We start from the raw sequence: 22,311 nt of genomic DNA on the forward strand, positions 1-22,311 counted from the left end.
ACTATTGAGGATTAAATCAAACTACCTCAAAGTTGATGCCTCTTTCTTAGAGATAGAGTACCATCTCTAAGTAACTTAAATAACAACAGACGACATAATTATTCTAGATATAAAAGTATATATAGAATTTCAGTAAAATAGCTCAGGTTCGTCATGAAGGCAAAAAGTCATCACCTAACGACTCATTCTTCTACAAGATGGAGGAGGATGCTAATTAATAAATATGTTAATTAATAAATATGTTACTATGTTCCCTAGTGTAGAAAGTGAGGTCTTAAACACAACACAGATTTCGAAGGCACAGGAGTGCAATATTAATGATTATTTCTATTCAGAAGCGTATTTCTGCCGCAAAATCCAGTACCTTGCATGCCAAAGTCAAAACATCTTCTACTCGGTGTTCTGGCTTAATCACTACAGTAACTCCTTGATGATCCTGGAAGTGAATGTGAGTCTGGATTTCCCAAGTGTTGTCTCGGGGAACACCATCTACTGCTGAGCCATACAGATGCAGAAGTTCATCAACCTGTTTTTAGACACCAAAAGAACATGCAGACAGATGAGATAAACAAATGAGGGGAATACTAAATAATGTCCCCTTCATTGATGGTGTATTTTATAGTAAGCCCTTTCACACTCCTCACAACCCTCTGGGGCAGACAAGTCAGCTTTTCCTCATTCATTTAACCCACATGAAACTCAAGCCTGGGAAGCTGAGTGGAAGTCAACTGTCCCCTTGTCCAGGGTTCTAGCCACTATGCCCTTTGCCCCTTAGCCCAGGTTAGAACAGTGTGGTCAATGTCAGGGCTCCACAGTATCCACTACTCCTGCTCTAGAACTGTCGGTTGACAATTCTGCATCTAAGCCACGATCCCAGTGAACTTTAATACACTCTCATCCATGGCCATTGGCGCCTGCCAGCATCCTAACCCCGAATTGCACTTAATCCAGCACATTTCTCTTCTCTCTTATTTCTACTTCTTTTTTACAATCAACCCCTAATCCTGGGGAAATTTTTTTTCTATTATATTTCACATCAAGTCACTTTTTTAGAAATCATCCCCAAACATATCATCTTCAGGAAGCTTTTCCCAAAGAAGTTGAGTTTCCTAAACTTCATCATCACAGTAATTCAATGACCTCATGCTAATATGTATGTCTAAACTTATAAACAAATATAGTTAACATTTATCAAGCAACTCAGAAATGTTTTTCCTCTGGTTAGGTTCTTGCATTAGTCTGGTGGTCAATAAAATACTTGGGGATTTGAAATCAAAAGACCTGATGCCCAAGTCACAAACTCCACCACTCAACTAGCAGTAGGGCAAGACATTTACTTTGCTGAGCCTTGTCTCCTATTCTGTGAAAGGAGGCATTATGAATATAATATAATTACTTAACTTGATTAAGTAACAATACAAATTTTTTGTGAGCAAAGGAGATCATCTACACACTCTACACACTAGAAAACGTTGCATATAGATTCAATACCATCACACTATTACATCCCACTCAGCATACATTAAAGTTATCATTGATGAGTGATTTTACTCTGAATTCCATGCACTTTTTTGTTAAAAAAAAAAAACAAAGCAAGAGATTCTCCTATATAGGATTTAAAAACTAGAATAGATATATTAAGAAAATTCAAAAGAACAGGTGCAGGCAAAGCAAGGGAAGAATCCATCTTTCTGTGTTGTCTTTTTTTTAAATGTGGTGCTCGTCTTTGAAGTGACATTTCTGGATCTGTCATGGATCTGTTACCCTCCGTACATTTTCCTGGAAAGATGATCACAGCCCAGAATGAATATGAACCTCATGTGCCAAGAAAAAAAGAGACAGAGGAGCAGATGCGTGGAGCCAAGGACTCAGGGAACCAGCGTGGACACCATTTTCTCCTGAAGGGTCCTATCTCACAGGGACCATATTTTCTTCTCTGGATCAACCTCCAGGTGCTTCTTTTCATCTGGGCAGTGATTTCTACCAGGTGCATCAGCAACAAGCAGGTACTGCCTTAAAGGCGCAGACCCCACCTCTCAAACCAGGCTTGCTCAGAATCAAACTAAAACCCCAGCAGAGGTCACTGTGGAGTAAGAAACCACACAAAGCCAGGCCAAGAGGAAGTCAAACAGACCCTCCTACTGCTGCAAAGCTATTTAGTTCTGTGCTTTTAGAGCAAACAGGAAAAATGTGACTGAGGATGGACAGGTAGGGGAAGGAAGGACATGAGAAATACAAATTCTCAACTATCCTTACCTGCCTCCCGTTCCCATCCCTTACTGTCCATCATAGAGAGACTCTATTACATGGGGGCCATTTTTGACATGCTATCAACTCCCCCATTATTCACAACCCTCTGAGGTAGGCACAGTCCTAATCTTCTGTTTAACAGGTGAGAAAAATGAGGCTCAGAAAGTTCTAGAAACTTGTCCAAGCTCACACAGTGAGCTGTGACTGTGGTACTGTGGGGACTTGATCCCTGAAAACTTGGCTGTGAGGCTGTGCTTACCACCACTACACTACAGAAATATCAGCCTGGCAGTTACCTCCCCACAAAATGAATGCAATCCAACTTTCTCGATTCCTTTCTGTTATTCTACAACACACACCACATTCTGGTTAAACAAAGTGGCTCACCTAACATTCCCCACAAAGCAGCAGCACTCTCCTGCCTCCGGACCCTTGTTCACTTCAATCTCCTTTGCCTGCTTTACCTTCCTCACAAAGTGCAGTGCTGAGACCACACACATCCTTCAACCTTATTTCGAATACTATCCCCTTCTCATGAAGTCTCACCTGCTCTCTTCCCCTCTAACTCCAATTCCACTCGGTTAGATGAGTCTACTCGCCTATGTCCCTGGTGTAGCACTTAGCGAAGCCTAGCTCACGTGACAGTCATTTTTAGGCTGCTCTCACGCTCCCAGGTGCTAAGGTGAATGACAGCAGCAGCTCTGTCTTTCTCATTCTCAGCCTCCTTCAGCCCTAACACAGCGCATCCTGCACCCAGAACACACCCAACACATGGGTATTGAATTGGATGCAACTAGAAATTTACAGTCATATATATGCCTGGAAGGTAAAACCTCTCCATTTTCAGGATGTTATTCAAATCTCTTTATACAGTGTCAAGTTCTTAATCCCCCCTAAACTTCCAAGAAGAGAAATTAACAGAAGATTATTGAAGGGGAAGAAGTCCTAGACAAGAGAAAAGTGTGTAGATAAATGCAGAGATGGAAAGAAGAGCAAAAGAAATATTATATTCAATTAAACAAGGCTTTGTGCCTACACCCGCCCTGAGGAATCATTTCCTGTGTCTACACTGTTGACCTAAGATCCAGTAAATATAGAAGACGCCTATCAAAGCCAAGGCCATGGAAGATTCAGATCCTCTCAGGAGATCCTACCATGAAAATTTACAAGTAATTCTTTCCCATGCATAAGACACACACACGTGCACACACACATATACACACATGCACACACACATTATCTCACAAATGTATGCAATTAAGAAAGGTAAAACCTGGTTATTGAAAGGAAGCATCAACAATGTGGAACTGATTAATGAATGAATTAGAACTAGAAAAAGAAAAAGCTATTTGGTGCTTACAGATCTCCTGGGTTGTTGCAAGCTTTACCGACTTGGAGAGAAAACTGGATTGAGTCCCTCAAGGGTCAATGCTAGCCAGGCTGAAAACACACAAGCTTTATTTTCAATAAGCCAGATAAAATAATCTCCCACGTTCTTTTTCATAAAAGGAACAGAGAATCTTGAAAATGAACACAACAAACTGAACCATCTGGAAAAGCCATCTTTTCCCAGCTTACCCTTTTCAAAGGTGATTAAATTTATCTTTTAACCACTCACCCAGAAGTCCATGGTTGGCTATCTCTATCAAGACTATTCAAACCTATCCTACCTCTAACTCCACCTCTCCCCGCCTCTAAAAATTATTTCCAATTAGCCTGTTCAAGGTTTCTAGTTCCTGGAGAAGACAAAGCGAGGTAGGAAAAAAAAAAAAAATAGACAGATAATCTGGGTCCAATCCCAGCCCGGTCAGGGCTGGTTATCTAACGTCTCTGGGCTTCAGTTTTTTTACCTTTAAAAGGGGCTAAAAAACATCAGCCTCATGGGGCAGTCAGCAGACAGGTGTGAGGAATGGCATTTGAAGGTACGTAAACTGTAAAGGGCCACAACAATGTAAAAGAACTTTTTTGAAGTTCAGTCTGGATGGTGGAATTATATTGCATCATTCAACAATGGCCATTATGAAGAACTGCATGAAATTCATTTCTTGTTTCAAAACCCTGGGGAACCGTGGTGGCTACTGATGCTCAGATCACTGTGTGGTCCAGCTCTGACTGTCTACAAAATCCATGAAATGGGAACAACATCACTGAACTGCAGCCATGGCCGCTACAGACTAACTAGTTAAGGTTTGCAAATCACTTTAACCCTCCTTGCAGGGCAACTTCTGCAGAAGCATTTATTATTACGATTACATTAATGGTCCCAAAAGCATGTGTCAAATTACTCACGCTCATGGTGCCTCAAGGAGAGAAAATTGAAACTCCGTGTGTTCTCACGGCAGATGCTTTTGGATCAAATGCCTTGTAATTACTACTTGGATCACTGAAGGGAAGTGAGTAGCAAAAATCCCAATCTGGCTGTCACAAACGGGCCCACACCCCAGTTGTGATAAAAGGAAAGTCTATTAGCAAGTGAGATGAGGAGAAAACACAAAAGGAGTTAACATGCTCTTGGTTTTCTTATCAGTCAAATGTCAGAGAGGAGAAAGTGTTTATTTCCTCTTGGGCTGATGCCCAAACATCAGTTGATATGAAAGGAAAACAAAGACCTCTGTATATATGTATCTATCTATCTGTATATGTACGTATGTTATGTAGGGTTCCATACTAATATTCTATTTAAACAGACTACTATGTTATGGTGAAGAGTAAGGAGTTTTATTCATATTTTCCATTTAAAAAACCAACATTAGCATTTTTTTTTCCAATTTGGAGCTAATGACTAACACGACAATACTTCATTCACTCCCTGCCACAGAAAGTTGGGACGTCCCAAGCCAATTTTCCAAGAGAAAGATCCAAGGCCCACGGGCTTCAACAGTTTCTGCAATGGAGATTCTGGGGTGCCTGCCATCCTGAGCCTCAGTGGGGGATTTGTTGTCATAATCTCCATAACAAACACCTCCCTTCAAATGCTGATTGAGACTCATTATTACTCATCAAGAAGTACGCTAGGAAAAGCTTTCATTTTTGGCGAGCCAAAGTGTCCTTTGAAAAATGCTCAAATAAGACTGGCTTTATTCCAACCTTAACAGATTTCAAATTAGGGTGACTCACTGTTGGACTGTTACACGATGCACCAATTAGAGAGGAATATTTAAAAATGCCCGTGACCCCCTCCCTCCCAATGCTCAGAAATGACTGCCTTTCTGTGTTAGGCTAGTGGGCATAATGTACTGACTGTATACAAATAGATGGTTTGTGCAAGTTATAAATAGTCTCCAAGAATGATTAGCAGAGGAAAACTAGTAAAATAAAATATTAATTATTCGACCAGCTACAGGCAGAATTTTAAGTCCCAAAGATATAAAAAGCAAATACCCTTAATTCTATCTGCAACTCAATTTAAACCTAGTTATCCAAGTACTGCAGTACAGAAATGATAAATACACCATTAAAATAGCCCTATAAGTCGAAAGAATTTCTTCAGTGTCCCTCTACCAGAAGCAATGCTTAGTTAAAATAAATAGGAATAAATGTTTAAATACATATGCTTTAAAAACCAGGTACAATTATACTTCCCTCTCACCTGTTAGAGACCTCGTGGGACTTGCTGATTAAATCACAAGATAATCATTTGGTGATTTGATCCCAATTTAAAGAAGCACTAAGCCTAATTCTGACCATTAATGGCTATTTTAGCAAAACTTATTTTCAAAGTCTAACATAAGTTCTGTTAATAGAAAGTGATTTGATGATATAATTTCTTAACTTTCAAAGTAAGAATTTTAAATTGTTATTTAATGTTGGAAGAGATTGGACCTTAAAACAATGGTTTTTTATTGCAGATCAAACAGTTCTTCTCAACCATTAAAGGCCTACATCTAATATAGGCAATTAATAGGCAAATTTATTAAGAAATACTGTATCCTTAGCAGTGTGCTATGGATGGAGAATATATACATATATTACATACATAATACATACAATATATACATAATCATAAGATATATATAACTATGCAGAACAAGGGTCCTAATTACAAGCTTGCCTGGGACACAGGACATATATACTTGGTAGAATGACTAACAGTAAAAGGTAGCCAGAACCAAGCAAATAATAGTGATACGATTTTCTTTTTTAAATCTAGTAAAATCCCTGAAGGACGGCGTGATTTGATCTGGATTATGAAATAGGCTCTGCATGTGTATAGAAATGAAGGGGCAGAGAATAGAAATTATTTATTATGACAAATCCTCCATTTTGATAGTATGATTTTACAAAAAGGAAGGTTTGGATGGGGCTTCCTCGTGGTCCCACGGTTGATCAAATCTAGTAAAAGGAAAGCACCGAGAATAGACAAGAGCAACATCAGCCACATGGCCTCCCAAAGAAAGCCATTCTCTCTCATAACCTGCCCTATCCTCTCTCATAACCTGCCCTATCGAAGCCCGTGACCTCTGCGAACGGGAGGTGAAGGGAAACAGGGTTTTGAGCAGGTTTTCCACCTTCAGGACACTGCCCCTGGGAGCAGCTTCTACAATAACCATGGCCCACTAAGCAGCTGGGGGCCCACAGTAGGGGCCAACCTCGCATGAAGGCAGAAGAGGTGGCTGTCTATGTTGTACATTTCAGGGTCACCAAACAGTTCCTCACTCACCTCCCCAGGACCCATCACAGTGTCTAACTCCACCATTCCTCAGTTTTTTCAAACTAAATTCCCAATTCACTGAATTAGCCCAATTAATTTATTAAGTAATACTGTCTGCTTCAGCAAAAGCATAAAGTTTGTCAAAGTCTATTAAAATTAGGTTTCAACCTCACCAAACAGTTTAGAGGTTGGTTGGACATAAAATCCAAGATAAAACGATTTGGTGAAGAAGAAGATGAAGAAATAGGTCAGTAACATGAAACACAGCTTCAAAGGGAAGGTATGGGTTTGAAAAAGATGCAGAGAAGAGGCATAAGCCTATCCAGACAATCTTCACCTATTCTAGAATTCCATTCAGAAATAGTTGTGAGGAGGATGTGTGTGGTCAGAAGCGATTGCGGGGACTAGAAGGGGACACTGTACTCAGCTCCGCTGAGGGCACCTGGAGATGCAAAGGCTGCTGATTTCTGTGTGAAGATCCCTGACAAGCCTGAGAGGAAAATGCAACTCTGGATTCACTAAACTCTCAAATGAGGGTGGGCACTGCTGAGGAATAGGCAAGAATAAATGAAAGTTGCTATTTTGACTTTAGTAGAATCATGTCACTAATTTTAAGACCGAGTTATCATAAGTTTAGATACTTACAAAAACACTTCGCATTCCAAGAATATCTCTTGTTTACCTACCAGGGACCATTTGAATTCTAAATTTATTTTCAACAACCATGTACAGATTCTGAATTAATATTCCTCGCTTAACTTATCATTTGTGTCATCAAACAAGATGGCCGCCATCTACAGCAAAGTTTACCTCAGTGGAGTTATTGGAGTTTTGAGGTAGCTGAGTTCCAGAAAATCCATGGCTGCCACTTGAATCAAATATCTAATAGACAAGGGGGGAAAAAAGACTAATGAAATGGCTCTGCAATGTTCAATTGGCAGCTACCCTTTATCAGTATTTAAAAATTTAAGTGCTATAACATTTTATAAGATCTTCATATTACAATTTGTACAATTTACTACTCTACCACATTTAAAGTTTTCACTTTAAAGAAAAAGTTGTGCTTTTTTCCTTCCCATATGGTTACATATTTTACTTTTCTATATCATCATATATTATTCAAGTCATCCTGGATCTTTTTGATATTGCTTTTAACTGAGAAGTACACATTTCTGAAGATGTGGAACAGAGCTCAAAGCTGAGTTGGCAAAGCCACCAAAATCAAGCTTATAACTATTTTTCAAATGTGCATAGAATAAATATCGGGAAGAAATATAGTTAAATATTAAAAGTGGTCGTGTTTAGATAGAGGAACTAGGAATAATTTCATTTACTTTTTCCAATTTTTATCTTCTAGATTTTGTAGCACAATAGTAAACATTAAAGAATAGGCCATTTAAACATTTATGGATACCTAGTACATCAACTTCATTCAGTTATATAAATACCAACATTATAATTAGTTTCATATCTTTTTAAAACAAAAATATTCAACCAAATGCTTTTGTTTCTCAAGAAATCTTACATTAAGAACATTTACCACATATGATGGGGTAAAGACCACATTAGGCTCATATCTAACTGGCTAAATGTCAACATTTAAGAAAAACAAGCAAGTTATCAAGTTGTTTATCACCATCATTTAACTATATAGAATTGATTGTCGCGATTAAAATCAGAATTTGCCTCAAAGCCGTCATTTAAACTTCATAGAAGTTCAATTCAAAAATATAAGCCCAGAATCAGCCAATGGTTTATAGTTGACTACAATCTATAAAGAAGAAATCCATTTCCATTTATAACCAACGAAAGATTACTTTTCACAATTCAAGTACAAGCAGAACTACAAATTTTTTTTTTAAGATTTTATTTATTTTTATTTTTCCCCCCAAAGCCCCAGTAGATAGTTGTATGTCATAGCTGCACATCCTTCTAGTTGCTGTATGTGGGACGCGGCCTCAGCATGGCCAGAGAAGCGGTGCGTTGGTGCGATCCCGGGATCCAAACCCAGGCCGCCAGCAGCGGAGCACGCGCACTTAACTGCTAAGCCACGGGGCCGGCCCCAGAACTACAATTTTAAAATCTGATATTCTTGGGGCCGGCCCGGTGGTGCAGAGGTTAAGTGCACGCGCTCCGCTTCGGCGGCCCAGGGTTCACAGGTTCGGTTCCCGGGAGCGCACCGACGCACCGCTTGTCAAGCCATGCTGTGGCGGCGTCCCATATAAAGCAGAGGAAGATGGGCACAATGTTAGCCCAGGGCCAATCTTCCTCAGCAAAAAGAAGAGGACTGGCATCGGATGTTAGCTCAGGGCTAGTCTTCCCCACAAAAAAAAATAAATAAATACAAAAAATAAAATCTGATACTCTTTCTAATTGTATGTGAGTATACAAAAACAGTGGCCACAAAAATGAGCTTTCACGGGTTTCTGTTGTCCTTCAATTAACCAACCCCACTCCCCCCCATCTCCACCTTTATTGTTCCAGGGTTGTAAACAGGTCAAAGAACTTGATTTTATCCCTATTATTCACCTAATTCACAAAAAAATTATACACAATCAAATAAATATCCGTATGAAATAAGAAAACAAAATTCCTTAAAATGTGACCATTTCTTCCAGAGGATATTAAAACCATATTCAGAATGATAGCAACTTAGCAAAAGTAAAAACAAGAACTTCTTTGGATTTAATTGCAAACATTTTCCCTGTTCACTTAAATGATCAGATCATCATGTGATGACATCTTTTCAATAGCCTTTGAAAAAATAATAATCCTAAAACATATCATTCAGCCACATAAAAACTCATCATGTACCGTATTAACGGCATTTGGAAATACTTCAGATATGAGTATTCAAATGTTCTGAAAACAATTCACCGCATGTGGGTCACATTTCAACAATAAGTGCTCAGGCTATTTTTACTTGATAAAATGTTAAAAGAGCCACCCTTCCTCTAGGAAAATAAACAGCAGCAATAGCCCAGTGTTATAGGGCTTTGTATCCAGTAAATCAAGTCCCAGCCCTGCCCCTAGGGCGCTGGGTGAACAGGGGTCAGGAAGTGACTTAACTTCTCCAGGTCTCAGGCCCCTCATCTATAAAATGGGATGACAAATGCCTACTTTGTGTCATAAAGAGAAAAGTGTCTGGCACCATCAATAGAATTTAGTTGCTGTTACTCTATTATTAACTTTAGATGTGTATTTTAATATAAACTCTGTGGGAAAAATAAATACTAGTTCTAAAGGCAATGAAAAGTGTGGATTCTTTTCTAACCATTCTTATTTTTGTGTTCCCGAGCGCTGCAGATATGAGCAAGGTATGAATACCTCTTTGGGAATGCTCAAAACAGATTGAGCAACTTGTGTGTTTTCATTGGGGAAAAGGTCCATGCTAAGACCGCATTCCTTTGAGCCAACTTTTATCTCATTCTTAACGGATGATGAACATCTAGGATTTGCTGAATGTCACGGATTTCCCGCTAGGCCTGCTGTCCCTCCCATGCTGAGGAACTCACTTGAGTTATAGAAGGTCTTTTCTCCTTCCCTTTTCTTGCCAGTGTGTCCAGCCCTTTTAATGAAGAAAATATGCCCTTTCTGTTTCTTCCTCGCTGGGTCAGTGAGAGTGTTCTTTTCCGGAGAGCAGAGTCATCTCTAGAACATACCTAAGTTAAAACACAGTTTAAAAAAAATCTTAAAGTGTATTATTTGGGTGATGGAGAGAATTAACCGTTGCCCCAACAGAAGTAAGCCCTGCTTGCTATAAATGTGTTCTGACCAGCACCAAATCTACTGCTTGTCTGACATACCAGAAATGCATCCACCATCCAGACATCTCTTATCTGGATAACACAAGCCTAGTTACAACATTCAGATCTCTCCAGGGTGGACAGCAGGGTCGGCCAAACAACCCACGGACCCCCCAGGCTGAGCTAGTAGTGTCCACAGAAGCCACCCACACAGGAGCCATTTCAGAAAACCCAGGGGGGTCTCTGCAGGAGATAAAACACTCTTCAATCAGCCTTTAATTCTTCACACCATTGTTGCCACTCCTCGGGGGTTCCACCTCCCTGACTGTATGAGGCGGGACAGACAGAAAGACAGACGCAGATGCGAATATTTAGTAACTGTCTACTGGCAGTTGGATTCCTAGATTAAGCAGAAGAGAAGCCAGGATTCTATAGCAAGTTGCCTCCAACCCTCCATCCCCCAGTGCCCAGCCCCTGGGTGGCCCTGGTCAATTATCGGGTTAAGTCCCAGCAGAGCTGATGGCAACAAGCTGGGAAAAGGTGAGCATCCACAGTCCTCCCTCCCTGAGCACTGCTGAAACAGCCTTCCTTGGGAACTTACCAGAGCGTGGAAAGAGGAAACTGACAAGACGCCCAACCTGCCGAGGGCCAGCTTGGAGGGGCGGCTGGCGGCAGCAAGAAGGCTCTTGGGGTTTGGCAACTCTCCGCCTTGTAGGCTGGCCAGATAGCAGCGCATCCTGAAGAGATCCATGTGAAATTTCTCCAGGTTCTGCTCCCATTGCTGGATCTGGTTAAGCGAGAACAGAGGTAATTTAAATGAAAATGAGAATTTTCCTGGGTCACATTGAAAATACCATCCCTTTCACACACTTCAAAGGAAAACTCCTTTCATCTGGTGTTGCATGGTTGAAATTAGCCTTCTCTGCTCCCCCCATCTCAATCCCTCCTGCCCAAACATATGGGGTCAGACGGCGCTGTGCTTCATCAGGACGATCAGAAACGGAACACGCCGGTGGTCCCAACACAGTGCCACGCGAAGCAGCATGACCTCAGGAGAACTCCAGCCCTCCAAATCAAGCTGATTTAAGGCAGGATGCACAATTGTAAGTGAGTTATTTCACTTGGTTACATTTCCTTCACATTCACAGCCTCTGATCCTCAGCCAGATTAACTGAATTGCACACAGATGCTGGAGAAATGGAAGCAGTGACTTTAACATTTCTGTACATTCTGAGCAAATGACTCAAAATAATGAGAAGCAAATGGACTTCAGGGATGACAACAAATAGAGCTTTTACTCCTGTTTTAAGTATATTAGACAATAACCACCAAGTCTACATCTGAATAAAATTAAAGCACATGTAATTATTTACACAACAGAAATTCCTATGCACATCTTCAAATCTCATGAGTCAGTAAAGAAATACAGTCTAACTCTGGGGGCCACTCTCCTTTCTTCCAAGGACGTCAAAACACGTTATGTATAAGTATTATCTTCATTTAAAGATAAACTAATAAGCGAAGAATGCCTCTGGTAACTTGCCAACACAAGGACTCAGGAGCAGAACAGAAAGCCGGGCTTCAAAGGCGTTGAGAGCAATCTCAAAATTCAAGAAACGGTCTGCAGCAAAGGTTCGTGATAAAGATTCAGCACAATCTGTGTGCCATTTCCTTTGCAAGAACTGCATCTCTAGTTTTGCCATGTTTACCCAAGCAGATCTAACCTTTCACAGCTTTCCAGGTCAAATCTTGATCCTGGATAAATGATATTCTGAAGATCTCCAACATTTAATACTATGCACCCTTCATTCTCTCCCTAGAGGAAAGCAGTACAAATTCTGGCTATTCCCCAGGCCCCCTCCAAGTTCTCTGCATCTGCTTCTTAGGAAGGTCGCCGTACACCCTTATTAGTGATATAACAGCCTACTGGTATCAGCCTTGAATGAATATCAGAATGATCTGTTGGCTTTTTTTTTTTTTTTTTTTTTTTTGCTGAGGAAGATTCACCCTGAGCTAACATCTGTTGCCAATTTTCCTCTATTTTGTATGTGGGTCGCTGCCACAATATGGCTTGACAAGTGGTGTAGGTCCATGCCCAGGATCCAAACCCGTGAATCTGGGCTCCCAAAGCAGAGCATGCCAGACTTAACCATGATACCACAGGGCTGGTCCCCAGATCTGTTGGCTCTTAAAAATGAAGATGCCTAGGTGCATAGCCTCAGTGAGAACCACTGTTCTAGACTAACTAGACAGTTCAAATTGAAACTGCAAATCTCTTCTTGGTCTTGCCATATTCGAGAATTCTCAATTCCACAAGTAATGGATGGGTGTTATGTAATCATAAACTGAAACCTACCAAATTTATGAGATATTTTCTAGGGTTTCTGCTTGGAATGGAGGCATGAGAGGGAAGAAAACCAGTGAGTCATTGGATACCAGAAGATGAAGAAGCTCACGCCATCCACAGTGTATTACAAAAACAAAAAATAAAATAAAATGGTCTATGCCAATCACCGTCAATCAGGGAAGATGACAATCTCTTATATTTTGACTAATTCTGCAGTTTACAAAGTATTTTTAAAGACATAATTCAATGTATTTATGTGCCTACATAGCAAAGCGCCACTAGAAGGTAAAAACAGTTCCATCCTAAACGATACATAGGGAATCTTAAAATTTTGTCAGAAACACTTTGATAATCTTCAACATGCCTAGACCTCTCCACCCAAAACTTGGAACAAAACGCAGGTGATTTCATAGGAAGAACACAAACTCAGAGGCTTAGGTTTGTTGGAAGGAAGAAGGGGCTGGGAGACCCCAATAGCCCAAAGCAGATCTCACAGAGATCAAGAAGTTGGCTAATATATGTGATTATGTTTCAAAAGAACTAGTATCTCAATCAGTATTGTACATTGTAGAGGTAATTCTCAAATTTAATTTAGTAGAAAATGCAAATGACAAGGGACTTCATGACTTCTCTGTTTCAACAATGCTCTTATCCTTATCCTGACTGAGACTTTGTGATGGTTAATTCTATGTGCCAACTTGACTGGGCCCTGGTGTGCCCAGATATGTGGTCAAACATTATTCTGGGTGTTTCTAGAAGGGTGTTTTGGGATAGGATTAATATTTAAATGGGCAGACTGAGTAAAGCAGATTGCCCTCCCTATGTGGGTGGGCCTCATCCAATCAGTTGAAGGCCTGAACAGAACAAAAAGGGTGACCCCCCCCACCCCGGAGTAAGGCAGAATTCCTCTTGCCTGATCTCCTTCAAACTGGAATATGGGCTTTTTTTTTCCTGCCTTTGGACTTGACCTGAAATATTGGCTCATCCTAGGTCTTGAGCCTGCCAATCTTCAAATGGGAACCACACCATCCACTCTCCTGGGTCTCCAGCTTGCTGACTCACTCTGCAGATCTTGGGACTTGCCCACCTCCATAATCACATGAGCCAATTCCTTATAATAAATCTCTTTACATATATTTTTTCATACTTCCTATTGGTTCTGTTTCTCTGGACAACCCTGACTAACATAGCTTTTATCCCCATAAATCTCTGTGGCAGAGTAAGCCGTCATTAGTCACACATCTATTCCATATTTAAAGACAATATTTATCTTGTTTTTAAGGTCGTGGTTCTTTATAGACAGGATCAGTCATAGAGGTTAAATGAGGATTTGTGGTTGGATAAGAAACAATGAAATATTTGATTTTTCTTTCCACAGACTCACCAAAGCTGTAGACAAGGACTCGGGAGAATACGCGGGTCAGGGTATGGTGAGGACATGGATTCAGATGCTTGGGTTAAATGGAAGGAAGAGGGGAGTAGAAAGGCCGGATCCACAAGCTCAAAACAGACCTTGAAATATTGAGAAAGTCTGTCAATACACGCAATGAACTTGCAAGGGAATTAGGATTATCACACCTTCATTTCTCAGCAGAGGAGGCTGAGGCCCAGAAGGGAAGCAACTTGACCAGGTCACATAGTAAGCCAGCCCTTCCAGACCAGCAAAGGCCCAAAGCTGACCCTGATGTGAACAATATGTGGGGCACAAGCTTCTCTCAAGTGCTTATAAGGTAGCCCCTGAATCCCAGGTCTTCTCACTCATAAAGCAGATACCTGTGCACTATTCAAGAATCACTCGGCAACTTTCATTTAAATGTTCATCTAACTGTCGACTTTATTTCTCCCCCCAAATCCCCAAGAGTTCTACATAGAAGGATGCAAGACAATCTACACTCTCATCTCGGTGCCCTATTCATATTGAATATTTTGTATTTCAGTTTCCTATTTCAGTTTCCTATCAGCCTTAACGTGCAAGTTCAGCCCAAATTTAAAGTTATATTAAATAAAAAGAAAAACGAATTTTATAATTATCCCTCAAAAGATGAGATCAAGGAGGAGATGAAGATACATTTTTAAAAAACGTAAAGGGAGACAATTTTGTAGCGATTACATACACTACCTCAGTAAATTTCAATCATCATCATCATTATCACTAAAATAATATTATCTGACATCACATTTAACAGGAAATTTCTGGAGATTTTTTCTAACATTATCAAAAACTAAAATGCTCAAAATCAATTCCCTTAAACCAATACCATCTTTCCCCTTTCTTATAAATTTCTTAAATACTTCTTAAATCATTGTCCCCAGACATTTCTTTACTTTTTATGATAAATATCAGGACACGAAAATAAAAACTCAATTTCTGTGTAGACTGAATTTTCCTTTCTTTTAACGTCCGTGCACAAAGCATAAAAATGACGTGGATGAAAAAAACTCACCCTAAGGAGGTTTTCATTATCTTTCATTGTAAAAGGAAAAATTATTAACAATAAAATTAAGGAGGAAAATTCCCATTTTTAAGCACTGACACAAATGCAATGCAAAAGTTCCCTCTTTATTGCTAATATAGCTATATTCATTTAATGAGCTCAGAAAGGTTATGGTCTGCTTCGGAGAAGTGGGAGGAGGAGGAGACGAAACCTAATGCTAAAAATAACGGATGAATGAGTGATACATTAAAAAGATGACAAGTACATTCCTGCCACACCCAATGCTCCTAGAAAAATATTTTCTATCATTTAGTCATTTAATCACAGTACTTGGTTACTTGTCCATTACTAGGTTGGTCCTAAAAGATAATTAGTTTTTCCTTTTTGGTAGAATAAGTTGAAAACTCCCATGCAATATTTTCCAAGCACTAAAACCTGCCTTCTCAGAAAAACCCATCTAGTAAAAACAGATTACACTGAAGTTAACCAGTAGTTAGAACAACCAGCTAAGGTTTAGAGAATCAGTTCTGTTTTCTTTTTTTCCTTTGAGATATAATTCACTTGCCGAAAAATTCATTCCATTTTATAATAAGTACACTTCCCATTAAATCGAGCTGAAAAATGCAAGTTATGAAAACAAGTAAATTAAGGATTAATCTCCATTTTGTACGAAACTATTCATTACGTGGTTAATTAGCAAATGAAGCACAATCTGATTCACAGAAGTCTTACTGAGATGCAGAAGAGGAGGGCAGACTAGTGTTCAAATCCCAGCTCTGCCACTTCCCAGCTGTGTGACCTTACAGATTTACTTAACCTCTCGGGTCTGTTCACTCAACCACCAAATGCGTGGCACATACAACTTTACCTCCTGGAGCTACTGTGAAATCATATATGATCATGGCCTGAGATAGGAGCCCTGATAAATAAACTAGGGGCCCTTGAGAATGGGGAGAGGGGATAGTTAGCTGGGGAATGAAGAAGGGAAAACTGGGGGAAAGAAGCCAGAGGAGCTGGGAAAGAGCTGGTGAGGAGCTGGGCTGGGGACTGACACAGAGAGGAGCACAGTGTGCCCAGTAAAGAGGAAAGATACTTGGGTGCATTCACTCACTAACTCGAGCAAAGCACCAGGGATCCAGAGATGGAAAAGTGATGGATTCCTTAGGAGCTCTTCATACTAGGAGCAACCTTATACACAAGGAGATAACTATAAAACAATGAGGGCAGTAATAAAGAGAGACCCTGAGAATTACGAGAGTATACCAGGGGTCCCTGATGGACAAGTGGGAAGGGAGTCAAGGGCATCTGCTTGAAGAAGGAACCCCTAAACCCTTCATCACAGATGAGGAGGGGTGAGCCCGATAATAGGGGTGATGTGGGGGGTGGGTGGTGTATGGCCTAGGTGGGTCCATTCTGCCTGAGGGAAAAACCCAACAAAAGCAGTGGAATCTACAGGAAGTCCTGGCTAGATACAAGGGAAGGTGGGGAGAGGGTATCAGGACTTTACCTTGTAAGCAGTGGGGGGCCACTAAAGGATTTTAAACCAGGCAATCCCGTGATCAGATTTGCTTTTTAGATACAAACCACTCCAGCCTTGTACGGCAGATGCATCTGAGGAAAGGCAAAACGGGCAGCTTCTGCAGGCGTACAGGGAAGAGAAGACAGTCCCACTGACCCCTCCATCTCTCACCACCTGCCCACCGTGTGCCTGAAAAATCAAACTGCCAGGGCGCAGTGCATCGTTTCAGAGCGTTCTGCTGTGGCTCACGCCTTTCTCCATCCCTCTCCTGATTAATTCCTCCTCATTTTTCAAGATGCAATTCAGGTATCCCTCCTCCAGGAAGTCTTCCATGACTACACAGGAGGCTAAACTTCCTGCTAGTCTTCCACAACCCTCTAGAGCATTATTTGCTCTCAACTTATTATATTGAAATTATATGCTTAACTGTCTGTCACCTGCTAGACTGAGCACAGTCAGGGCAAAGACAGCATCGTCTTTGAATCCCCATCTGTGCACACTTGCCTGGCCCAGAGTATTCACTTAGTAAATGCCTACTGAACTCAAGTGAGTGTTGATCTCCCGCCCCAAATACGTCCACTCTCTCCCCCTGGCCTGCTGAATGAAGCCCAGGTCTTGGCCCAGAGCCTCCATAATCTGGCCTTGTCTCTCTCAAACCCCCTTCACAAAGACTCTACTCTCCAATGCTTTATTCCCCAAATTGTTCCCGCCCATACACCCCATACCATACTTTCCTCAAGGCTTTGTTCCTTTTGTCCCTTCACCACCGTTTCCAATGGTCTAAATTCCATCCATCCTCTTTACGATTTTAAAACGTTAAGTAAATATTTAAAATGAAACCCAGAGCAGCCCCAAGCCCACCAGCCAAGTGTTGGCTCCTCCCACAGTATCATCTCCCCAGTCCTCACCACCTCCTCCCTCTCTGGTCTAATTAACCACGGGAAGTGAGAAACACACAAACGCACAGAGTGAGTCAGGATGGGGGGAAAGCCATCCTGGAGGAGGCTAAGACCGCCTCAGGGTGGTGAGGTTTTGTCCCCGTTTACTTGTTTAAAACAATAAACGGAAAGGCAAATAAAGCACTAACTGGACTTAATTTACAGCGCTTCCTCCCTCAGAACTTCAAAAGGAGTCCAGTATGTGGACTGGCTGCAGGGTCTGCTCCACAATGGAGCCGCGTCATCCTGCCCCACAGAATCCCCGAAAGGCCCTAGGACAAGAGCAGATGATGGTCTTTCTTAAGCAAAGCATGTCAACACACCACAGTATGAAGTTCAGCCGTCATTACCGTGAGTGTCTTTTTATATGGCAAAGGCATTGACAACGACCTTCTCCACCCAAGTACTTCAAAGAAAACCTGTTCCAGAGACTTCCTCTTGCATGATGTAATGTACACTGTTAAGTTCAGCTATTATTGGGTATAAATGACTATATCTGAGATTCTCGGGGTCTCTGGGAGAAAGCATTACATAAATATAATAAATATTTTCTTTTATGTAAAATAAAATATAGTAAAGCTGAGATTTTTAAATGGTAAGTGGACAAAGCACTGCTCTTTTAAAGAACTTTTTAAAAGGTAGTTTCGAGAAAACCACTCTACACTTACGGGCTGTTTGGACGATCGTGTTCTTATTGGTCGTGATTTGTAAATACCTCTGCCTTTGCAGCTTCAGGTAACATTCTCTAGACAAAGGCCATGTCATAAAAGTAATTCTAAGCATGTGGCTGTTTCCCTCCTTAACGGTTCACACACTTTGTGTCTGCAAGTAAAGAGCAAATAGCTCTCTTTACGACCATCTGGCAAATGCATTAAGGATGGTGGGTACAGCAAATGCAATTCACGTTACCCACTGCAAAGCCCTCTGGGAAAACATGACTAAATAACACGGTGAGGAGAATATTTTCAGGTGGAATTTCTAAAGGTCAATCCAAATTGTTTCTTACCAGAAATTCACAAACGTAATATGAGAAGGTGAGTATGCGCTTGGAAGGAGGGGAAGGGGGAGTTGGGGGATGGAGAGAGGGTGATGTAATGATTCTGTCAAAGTATGCATAATGGCAGCCAGCTCCAGTGCCTAGTGGTTAAGTTCAGCGCACTCGGCTTCAGCCCCCCGGGTTCAGTTCCTGGGCACTGACCTTCAGCACGCATCTGTCGGTGGCCATGCTGTGGCGGCGACCCACATACAAAATTGAGGAAGACTGGTAGTGGATGTTAGCTCAGGGGGAATCTTCCTCAGCAAAAAAAAAAAAAATGCGTAATGGGCCACAAGTAATAAATTACCCTAATTCTTTAAAAGAGCTTCTCTTCAGGCCACCCGACCACCCTAGACCCTTGGATTTGTGCAGGGGTTTATGTGAAAGTAATCACCTAATCGCCCCCTCCCAAGCAGAGAATAGCACCAACTGTGACGTCATAAATAAAGCATTTACCAACTATGGACAAGGAAATAAAATTACATTTAATGAAAATTAAAAAAAAAAATGTTTGCTTGTACTTCTCGTGGCCATAAGGAAGGAAAGGGGAGGCAAAAAAAGATGGGCTAGGAGCTTCTTGATGTCGCCAAATTTCCCTTTTCTCTGCCTGGACCTAAACATTTGACAATACGTAAGGACCTGAAAACTCCAAGTTGGGCATCCTTTCCAGAGGATTAAAGTATGGCTGCAAAATTAAATTTTAGAAAGCCAGTAAAAGTTAAAACCGTACTTTTCCCCACTACAATCAGAATGAGATTTTTGATTGGGGCGCCCCGAACACTGTAAGACACTTGAATCCACAAGTTGCACCTCGGATGACAGACAGATCATTGTGGCTACTGGATCCTGGAAATTCAGGACCACAAGTGAGACGTGGTACAGAGAAAACACTGAGGTAACCATTTCTCCTCCTCAAGCTTTTGATTTGTCATGTAACCTTGACAAACCATCACATCCCGACAGACAGAGAGCTGAGAGACCAGGACCTGATGTGAGTAGGGTGCAGATGGTACAGACAGCGTGAGCTGAGCTGGCCACATTTCTCCCAGCGGCTGTGTTCTTGTCAAACGCCAAACGCCCTTCCACCCTCCCTACATTCTCCTTGGCAGTTTCTTCTTCCTTTTCAGTCCCTTGTTAAAACTATTTTGTAGTTTGTCATTTGCTGGCAGATACTCTTTAAATAAATGGTATATTCTGCTTGATGGACAGCTCAAGTCAGAAGTGTAGAATACTATCTTTAAGATTCTATAGAATTATAGAAAATTATGCACTCTGGTATACATTTTCCATATAAATTGTTAAATTCCTGTTGTGTCACTCTGGTCCAGGCCCTTGTAACTGCACATGCAGACCAGCGTCATTCCACTGCCCAATACCTTCCCCCACTTCAATCTGTTCTCCAAGCCACTGCCCAATTAGTGTTCCAAAGATACTACTTTTGTCATGCATTTATGAAGAGAAGGATGCTAGAAATTTCACTGATATTTGTCTAAGTGTTTAGGTTGTCTAAGCAAAGGAAAATAAATATTAAAACAGCTGCTTCTCTTCTAAAATGCAAATAGCATAGAAACTCGCTGTTTAATTATTATATGAATTTGGAACCATACCAGAGAGAGAATTTTCCTTAGCACCTTATCTGTTATAAACAGAAAAAATACTGGTTTTTGGAATTCACAGACATGGGAATAGCTGCGTGATACCAAAGCACTCTTTCCAAACCCATCCTTTGCATTAGAATCTTACCTGTCCAATCTTCTAGTGGTTTTATTACATAGATTTTGTTCTGAAAGTGACAATATATGAGAGACTCAGCTAGGCAAGAAGAAACTACTCACTATCAGGAAAAAAGATCTGGTCACAAAATGTTCATATATATCTATACATCTATACCTATCTACTTATCGATCTATCGATCTATCTATCTAGCCATCAAAGGTTGTAAAGCAGACCACATGACCAATGTCACAAAAGTGCAGCCATCAAGTACTTGAAATGAGAAGCCACAGGAATTATTTCCCCAGAGGCATAAGAAACATCACTACCATCTGACTTTGCGTTCAAACTCAGATTTTTGCTGTGAATGACATGAACAATGGAAGAAAATACTCATGTAAACCAACAGTACCTGGTTTTCTATGGCCTTCCTGTTCTTTGGGTCGCTCACCACGGACAGCTGTAATTCCGCCATCTTCTTCATCTTGCTGTCCATGTCTATCTTCTGAACAAGGTTCCTGGTCTGGTTCTTCAGTAGCCGAACGGTGTCCTCTTTCCCACGCTTCTTCGCGAAAAGAGATGCGCAAGCCGAATGTATGGCAGTGACCCAATTTTCCAGATCTGTCTGACTAGTGGCCTAAACACAGTGGGGGAGAAAAAACCTAATTGGAATTGTTTTACCACAAAAGTGATCTCCACAGTGGCAGGCTGGGCTTCGAAGTGTAAAACCCAAGAAGTACCTTCACTTTATAACTATTTAATTTCGAAAACACACGCGACCACTGGGCTCAGGTTCTGAGCTTCCTTAACTCCAGAGGGTCTGCGAGAACGTGGAGAGCAGAGCAGAAGTAATCACGTAGCCCCACATAGGATGGGGAGACCAACTGGAGTCATGCTGCAAGCCAACAAGGGAGTAATAAGAAAACCAGGGTATTTCCACTAAGGGTTACATTATGTCACTCTCTATAAAGTGACTTATCTTCATAATTTTAATAGAATGAGAAAATACTAGAGCTAAAATGTTAAATTTTGAAAACTGGGTCTGAAATTTCATCTGTGGTATAGACACAATCATGAAAAATATCAATAAAAGAATATTGGGGGGGAATTGCACAATATTAAAATAGCTGTCTTTGAATATCGGGAATACGGATAGTGATTTTTCTTTTTCTACTCTTCAGTACATTTTAACACAATGACCAGACACTATTTGCATTTTTTATTTATTTATTTATTTATTTACTTTTTCCTCAAAGCCCCAGTAGATAGTTGTATGTCATAGCTGCACATCCTTCTAGTTGCTGTTATGTGGGACGCGGCCTCAGCATGGCCGGAGAAGCGGTGCGTCGGTGCGTGCCCGGGATCCGAACCCGGGCCGCCAGCAGTGGAGTGCACGCACTTAACCACTAAGCCACGGGGCCGGCCCACCATACACTATTTTCACATAAGAAAAATATTTTGGGGGCTGGCCCAGTGGCATACTAGTTCAGTTCACATGCTCCACTTTGGTGTCCCAGGGTTTGCAGGTTCAGATCCTGGGTGCGGACCTACACACCTCTCGTTAAGTCATGCTGTGGCGACGTCCCACATACAAAATAGAGGAGGACTGGGAAAGATGTTACCTCAGGGACAATCTTCCTCAAGAAAAAATTTTTTATTTTAAATAAATAAAGTTT

General features: G+C 41.0%; 1 protein-coding gene across 3 annotated transcripts in view; it reads right to left on the bottom strand.

Moving 5' to 3' along the window:
- The window catches only part of TIAM2 (TIAM Rac1 associated GEF 2), a 226,953-nt gene that overhangs the window by 78,327 nt on the left and 126,315 nt on the right, over positions 1 to 22,311 (bottom strand). For all 3 annotated transcript variants that reach the window (XM_058534100.1, XM_058534101.1, XM_058534099.1), the window contains 5 exons: positions 21,048 to 21,272; positions 11,249 to 11,434; positions 10,417 to 10,563; positions 7,712 to 7,783; positions 365 to 526 (listed from right to left, as the gene is read on the bottom strand). In XM_058534100.1, coding sequence (XP_058390083.1) covers positions 365 to 526; positions 7,712 to 7,783; positions 10,417 to 10,563; positions 11,249 to 11,434; positions 21,048 to 21,272 — 792 coding nt within the window. The remainder of the gene's footprint in view (positions 1 to 364; positions 527 to 7,711; positions 7,784 to 10,416; positions 10,564 to 11,248; positions 11,435 to 21,047; positions 21,273 to 22,311) is intronic.

This window comes from Diceros bicornis, chromosome 39 (genome assembly GCF_020826845.1).
Source record: "Diceros bicornis minor isolate mBicDic1 chromosome 39, mDicBic1.mat.cur, whole genome shotgun sequence".
Classification (NCBI taxonomy): domain Eukaryota; kingdom Metazoa; phylum Chordata; class Mammalia; order Perissodactyla; family Rhinocerotidae; genus Diceros; species Diceros bicornis.